The sequence below is a fragment of the Vicia villosa genome, unplaced genomic scaffold, assembly GCF_029867415.1.
Source record: "Vicia villosa cultivar HV-30 ecotype Madison, WI unplaced genomic scaffold, Vvil1.0 ctg.000305F_1_1, whole genome shotgun sequence".
NCBI classification, from domain to species: Eukaryota; Viridiplantae; Streptophyta; class Magnoliopsida; order Fabales; family Fabaceae; genus Vicia; species Vicia villosa.
In genome coordinates this window covers 535,280-542,904 of record NW_026705133.1, presented here as the reverse complement: position 1 = coordinate 542,904, position 7,625 = coordinate 535,280, and the positions used below count along the sequence as shown (strand labels likewise).

The window sequence follows — 7,625 nt, the reverse complement described above, 5'->3', positions numbered from 1 at the left end:
GAGAAAGAATATCTGAGGATGAGAAACGACGAGAGAGAAAGAGAAAAAGAAAAAGATGAGAAAGAGAAAAGAGATAGCAGGGAAAGGACGTGAGTCATGAAGTCAGACAAAGCATATTTCAAAATTCAATTCAAATTTTGAATTAAAGGTGTAATTGGAATAAGAGATAAGAGGAAAAAGAAACTGAATTGGAATCCTGTGACATCATCATCCGATCCAAACTCAATAAGCATGGGCAAAAATCAACAACTATGTAATTTAAATAGAACCATAAGACATAATCAGTTAAAAAAAAATATTTTTTAGACACTAATTGCCCTCATTTTGATGATGTGTTGCAAGAAGGGCAAGTGGTAGAAAAATATTTTTCAGAACATTAAATTTTCTTATATGATAGATGACATATTTTAGTCCTATAAAATTTTTATGCTTGCAGTTTTAGTCCCTGTTATTTTTTAAAATTTTGTAAACTGTTTAATTACCCTTAAAATTTTAAACATTTGAATAATTTTTTCATACGTGTTTAGAATATTATAAAATATTTCTTTACCAAATTATATAATTTTTTGTAATGAGAAGAATTAAATATGAATTTTTTAAAATTCAAAAGATAATGATAAAAATAATGCAAATCTCGACTTAGAAATCAAATTTTGAGTTTCTTTTTTTTCGAGGAACTTTTTATAACGTTCTAAACATGTGTGTAAAATGTGTGTAGTTAATATAATAGTTGAATAAAGTAAAAGCTAATAAATAGGGTATAAAAATGGAAAATAATAATAAATGTTGCATTGAAATTATAAATGAACAATTATTTTGAGATCGAAAAAAATATAAATAAGATACTCCCTCCGTCCCATATTATTTGTCATATTTGATCATTTCACACAGATTAAGAAATAGTAATAAATAAAAGAGAGAATAACGACTTTACCAAATTATCCTTATTAATTATTGATGTATTCAAATTAGCATTAATGTTAAGTGAGAAAATAATAAATTAGGAGTATTTATTGGATAATATAATTGGAAGATTAAATATAAAATTATCTTGGTAATATAAAGTGACAAGTATTTTGAAACAATTATTTTAGGACGGAGGGAATACTTTTATGAGACAGAAGAAGAAGTAATTTTTTAATGAATTATGGAGAATTAGGAAAAGAATTGGGTTGATATTCAAAATTCTAATATAATACCACATCATAGCTATTTTTGAAGCGGTATCATCGGGTAGTTTTGGGAGGAATTTTTCAATATTTCTTTGAGTGAAGGTCCATTTTAGTCCCTCACAAAAACCGCAGAGGTCAGATTAGTCCCCGAGAAAAAAGTCTTAGTTAAATCCCTTACAAAATTTAACCGAGTCATGTTAGTTCCTCTAATAATATTTTTTTAAACCGATTTTTTCTTATTTTTAAACCATAATTGGATTGCCAGGGAAGACTCATTTTAGTCTCTCACAAAAAAGAGAGTCTAAATTAGTCCGTGAGAAAAAAAAAGTCTCTATTTAATCCCTTACAAAATTTAACTAAGTCATGTTAATCCCTCATTTAATATTTTTTTCAAACGATTTTTTCCTATTTTTAAACCGTGACTGGACTCCTATTTTTACGACTGTTGATTTGAAATTATTTTTGAAGGGATTGTAGATAAATCATCGCGATACCACAATGTTCTTTTTTGTTATGTTTATTATCAGGCTTATGGATGAGTGACTACGGTTTTTCTTGTTATGTATTCTTGTGTATTATGTGTTGTTATTGTTTCAATTGTTATTGATCATTTATGAATGTTTAGTTCTGCTGCTGAGGTGATTTAGGCTAATTTCTTACTTATGTAAATAATATTTGTGGAGAAAATAATACACATGATATATGTTGGAAGAAATTTGGTTTATACTATATTCCTTAAGTTTTGATGATAACAAAGTATTTAATAAACAATTAGGTATACTAGGTAACCTAACTTCTGGTGGAAACTCAGACTCTAAAGACCATGTGCAAACAAATTTAACCTCTTACCCGTAATCAATTTCTGAAAGCCGATCTATCTTGTCATGTTCAGTTACGGTTTAAAAATTAAAAAAAAATCGTTTGAACAAAATATTAAAAGAGTGACGGACATAACTCAGCTAAATTTTGTAAGGGATTAAACAAAGACTTTTTTATTAGTAACTAATTTGGACTATCTTATTTGTGAGAGACTAAAATTGGACTTCATTGTTAGTCCAGTCACGGTTCAAAAGTAAGAGGAAAAAAAAACGGTTTGAAAAAAATATTAGTAGAGGGACTAATATGACTCGGTTAAATTTTGAAAGGGATTTAATAAAGACTTTTTTATTCTCAGGAACTAACCTGACCTCTGCAATTTTTGTGAGGGACTAAAATGGACCTTCACTCTATTTTTTTTTTTCATGAAGATTTTCTTGGCGAGGGTGTTTATTTTTATCACTTATGATTTGTGATGTATAATTTTTTTTTTTAGAGCTCTATGTTGGATTTATTATTTTTTAGAATTGTGGACCACTTCTTATATTTTTCTCAATCGTGTGCATTCTTTTTATTTATTTATATATTGCAATTAAAAAATAGCATTATTATTTACCTATTTTTGTTAACGTGTATGCAGTTCAGGGGTGACTAGAAAATGAGGAAAATAACACGTCCCGATTGATTTGCGGTTCAATTTGGAGAACAGCTTGTGCTTCCATGTGACTGAGTATTTCAAATAAATTAATCTTTGCTTATTCTAAAGTAGCTTCCAAAAATAAAAAGCATAAAAGAAATTCTTGAATACTCCTTTACCAACTATTTTCCGGTTTTGATTTGATAGTTATTGCCAGCATCAAAACCAAACCTAACAACCAACAAAATCAACCACATCTTAATACCTTAATTACATAAACATTAAACACTCATCCATATCCATCTGTTATTAATTTACTCCTATATTATAATAACAGTTTCATTAACTCTTGCTTTTATTGCTTCACAGTCAGTTACCAACTCACCTCTCTTTCTTTATTCATTCACTCATCATGCTTTCACTCCAATTTCCAGCTCAAGAATTAAAATAATATCTTGTACAGACAAGAATCTAGGACTATATCAAATTTTTAAGGTTGCTAGATCTTCCTAGTTCCTGTCTTAAGGTATATTTCTCTAGTAATACAACTTCATTGTTTTCTTTGATTGCATGTACCAGGATTCATCACTATGATGTGGAATCATACACAAGGTTGGTTATTTATGTTCATCTATGTGTTATTATCAACTTTTCCTTTGGTGTGTTTTTCTGCAAACTTTGTTCCTATAGATAATTACCTTATAGATTGTGGTTCATATACAAATACTTCAATAGGTAATCTCAATTTTACATCAGATCAATTCTATAAGAGTTTTCTTTCCACACAAGAAGATATTCTTGCAAATACTACTTTAAGTTCAATCAATTCCACTGCTGGTTATTCACCTCTTTATCAAACTGCAAGAATCTTCAATTCACCTTCAAAGTATAGTTTTCCTGTTAGCAGAAAGGGTAGGGTTTGGATCAGGCTTCATTTCTTTCCGTTTTCGTATCGAAATTACAATCTTACTGCTGCGAATTTCGATGTTAGGACTCAAAATAATGTGCTGGTTAGTAACTTTAGTGTGCTGGAAAAAAATGGTGTCATGAAGGAGTATTTAGTGAATGTGACGTTAGATGAAGTTGTTGTGACGTTTACCCCGTCGATGAATTCGACTGCTTTTGTGAATGCGATCGAAGTTGTTTCTGTGCCTGATGATTTGATTCCCGATGATGCTATCGCGTTGAGTCCGCGGAGAAGTTATTCAGGGTTGTTGACACAGGCGTTAGAGACGGTTTTCAGGGTTAACATGGGTGGTCCGAGTGTTTCTTTTGACGTTGATCCGCTTCGTCGAACTTGGGTTCCTGATGTAAGTTTTCTTATACTACCTAATCTTGCTAGAAATTTTTCGAGTATAGGTGCTGTTAAGTATGTAAAAGGCGGGCCAACAGAGAATATTGCTCCGGCTAGTGTATATGGTACTTTAACTGAGATGAACTCGGAGAGTGATCCGCGTAGCATTTTCAATGTGACATGGAAGTTTGATGTGGAGCCGGAGTTTCAGTACCTTGTTCGACTTCACTTCTGTGACATTGTTAGTAAAGGTCTTAATGAACTCTATTTCAATGTTTACATTAATTCCTTGTTAGCTGCAAAGGATCTTGATCTCGCCGCAAAGACTAATAATGTTTTGGGTACTCCTTATTTTATGGATTTCGTTACAACACCGTCGGTGGATGATAAAATTTTTGTAAGTATTGGGCCTTCTGATGCAAATAGTGATTATCCTAATGCCATTTTGAATGGACTTGAGATCATGAAAATGAACAACTCTAAGAGCAGTCTCAGTGCATCGACAGCCGTGCTTTTGACGAGTAATCATGGTTCGAATTCTAAGAAAGTTGGCGTGATAGTTGGTGTGAGTCTTGGGATAGTTTGCGCAGTGGTTGGAGTTTTCTTTGTGCTCTTCATGAGAAGAAGACGGTTGGCACAACAAGGGCATTCAAAGACGTGGGTTCCTTTATCGATCAACGATGGAACTTCTCACACAATGGGAAGTAAATATTCAAACGCCACAACAGGAAGTGCTGCTTCGAATTTCGAGTACCGCTTCCCATTTGCGGCAGTTCAAGAGGCCACAAACAATTTTGATGAGAGTTGGGTTATTGGCGTAGGTGGTTTTGGTAAGGTTTACAAAGGTGAATTAAACGATGGAACTAAAGTTGCTTGTAAGAGGGGGAACCCTCGGTCACATCAGGGACTTGCAGAATTCCGAACCGAAATAGAAATGTTGTCTCAGTTCCGTCATCGGCATCTGGTATCATTGATCGGATATTGTGATGAAAGGAATGAAATGATCTTGATATATGAGTACATGGAGAATGGAACTGTCAAGAGTCATCTCTATGGCTCAGGTCTCCCCAGCTTAAGTTGGAAAGAGAGGCTCGAGATATGCATCGGAGCAGCTAGGGGACTTCATTACCTTCATACCGGCTATGCTAAAGCGGTTATTCACCGCGATGTAAAATCTGCAAATATCCTTCTTGATGAGAACCTCATGGCGAAAGTTGCCGATTTCGGGCTATCAAAGATCGGACCGGAAATTGATCAGACGCACGTGAGCACAGCCGTGAAAGGAAGTTTTGGCTACCTTGATCCGGAGTATTTCAGAAGGCAGCAGTTAACGGAGAAATCTGACGTGTATTCATTTGGGGTAGTTTTGTTCGAGGTTTTATGTGCAAGACCTGTTATAGATCCATCTCTTCCTAGAGAAATGGTGAATTTGGCAGAATGGTCGATGAAATGGCAGAAAAAAGGAGAACTTGCGCGAATCGTGGATCCAACGCTAGAAGGGAAAATCAGACCGGATTCTCTAAGAAAATTCGGAGAAACGGCTGAAAAATGTTTGGCTGATTTCGGTGTTGATAGGCCTTCTATGGGAGATGTATTGTGGAATCTGGAGTATGCTCTTCAACTTCAAGAGGCTGTTGTTAAAGGCGATCCTGAAGAAAACAGCACTAATATGATCGAACTCTCTCCGCAAATCAATAACTACAACCACGAAGAAAGTGTTTCGGTTGCGCAATTTGAAGCTGCGAGTCTTGATGATCTGTCTGGTGTTTCTATGAGTAAAGTATTCTCGCAGTTGGTGAAGTCCGAGGGAAGGTGACGTCGAATAACTCATTGTCGAATAACTCATTTAAATTTTGCGTATTACACGAGTTTTTATGGTTTTGGTGGATTGTGAGTTCTAAACTGTAGTTCTGTTGTTCCTAACAATAGAGTTGTAAATAAAGACCAATTTGCTAAGTATGCAATTCTGTGAAATGGTCTTTTTCAGCATGATGTAACTTGTTCTTTGGTTACAAAACTTTATGTGCATATTTTGCTCATGATCAGTGTCATATTTGAAAAAGGATAATTTAGCATAAGACATACCAGTGACCTGTGGTCATTTTGGTTCTTGAATTTGAATCATGATTCCTCTGATCGCAGGTTAAATTCTGACAACAAAATAAAATTCTACAAATAAAGATAAAAAAGACCTGCCTCACATACTACATTCTTTTTACTTTATTTTTCAATGGCAAAATATATGTTAGATAAAATGTGAAGATCATCAAAGCATAAAAAATGGTGTAAGTTAGTACAAGAAGTGTCCAACGGGCCACGAGGAACACAAATAAAAATACAAAAAAGAAATCCGACAACCATAGAAACAAACAAACGGCTAAGCGTCTAAAAAACTAACTCCTCATAGTATAGATAAACAAACATGAAACATAAATTTCTACCTAAATCTTAACTACATATTACTGCAATTCAAGGTTCTTTAAAGAAAAACATAGAACTGAGACACTGAAATTTCAAAATCAGAAATAATAATAATATAGATCCAAAATTGAGCAAGAAGGTTGTAACATTAGCATTATAATGAACTGATTACATAATTGTTGAAATTAAAATCATATCTAACATACTGATGTAATATTTCAATCCCATATTAATAAACAGTTATAACAACCAACAGCAAAAGATCGAAAATGAAACCCTAACCCTAACCCCCAAATCCGTAGAGTGTTCTTCCTTGTCTCTTAAGAGCATAAACAACATCCATAGCTGTAACAGTCTTCCTCCTAGCATGCTCAGTGTAAGTAACAGCATCACGAATCACATTCTCCAAAAATATCTTCAGAACACCGCGAGTTTCTTCATAGATCAAACCACTGATACGCTTCACTCCTCCTCTGCGAGCAAGACGACGAATAGCTGGCTTCGTAATACCCTGAATGTTATCCCGGAGAACCTTACGGTGTCGTTTTGCTCCTCCCTTTCCCAAACCCTTTCCACCTTTTCCACGTCCTGACATCTGGTGATTTCAAAGTGTGATTTGAGAATTTCTTGAAGGTAAAACGAGCGAGTGTTAATTGACTGTGAAGAAGATGGATCTGTGTGTGGTTTATTTATGGGTCTTGTTTGGGGTTTGATGGGAATGCGTGGATTCGAGTGATTTTGATAGGTGTTTTAGACCGTTGATGGAAGAGTAAGGTACGGTTGTGATATGAGATTAGAATGTACACGGATCGATGACGTGGCGGTATATTTTGTTCGAAGTTTGGAAAATGTGATTTTTTTAACTTTTGGCGCCTTAAGCTTTTCACTCTTTCTTGTTTTGATTTGATGATGAATGGAAAGAAAATTGAAAGAAAAAAAAAACAAATTTATGCAAAGAATAATTATTGTTGAAATATATTTTATTTTGTAATATTTATTAATTTTTATTTTATTTTAATATATTATATTTAATTTATTTTTTTCTTAAGGACGGGGTACACAAACACACATTTTTGACCTTCTCCTATTTTTATTTTTTTTTAAGTTTTAAATTTTAATTCTCTATTTAAAAAATCAGCATTTTTCTTCCTATTTAGCAAGTTTGAGATGATGTTTGATTAAATCAAAATGTGGTAGATCTTCGAGTTCGATTCATAATGCTTTTGATTTTGTGACTTGAATGGGTTGTAAATTGACGAATCTATCATATAAGAAAAGTCTACCA

General features: G+C 33.5%; 2 protein-coding genes across 2 annotated transcripts; one reads left to right on the top strand and one right to left on the bottom strand.

The window, feature by feature from the left end:
* The first annotated feature begins 2,799 nt into the window (after nucleotides 1-2,799).
* Nucleotides 2,800-5,908, top strand: LOC131626551 (receptor-like protein kinase HERK 1). Its single transcript, XM_058897372.1, has 2 exons — nucleotides 2,800-3,120; nucleotides 3,205-5,908. The coding sequence occupies exon 2, from the start codon at nucleotides 3,216-3,218 to the stop codon at nucleotides 5,733-5,735; it is 2,520 nt and encodes an 839-aa protein (XP_058753355.1). The 5' UTR covers nucleotides 2,800-3,120; nucleotides 3,205-3,215; the 3' UTR covers nucleotides 5,736-5,908.
* A 559-nt stretch (nucleotides 5,909-6,467) lies between these two features.
* Nucleotides 6,468-7,046, bottom strand: LOC131626552 (histone H4). The gene has a single exon (XM_058897373.1). It carries the CDS (start codon nucleotides 6,933-6,935, stop codon nucleotides 6,624-6,626), a length of 312 nt encoding a protein of 103 aa, XP_058753356.1. The 5' UTR covers nucleotides 6,936-7,046; the 3' UTR covers nucleotides 6,468-6,623.
* Between the last annotated feature and the right edge of the window lie 579 nt (nucleotides 7,047-7,625).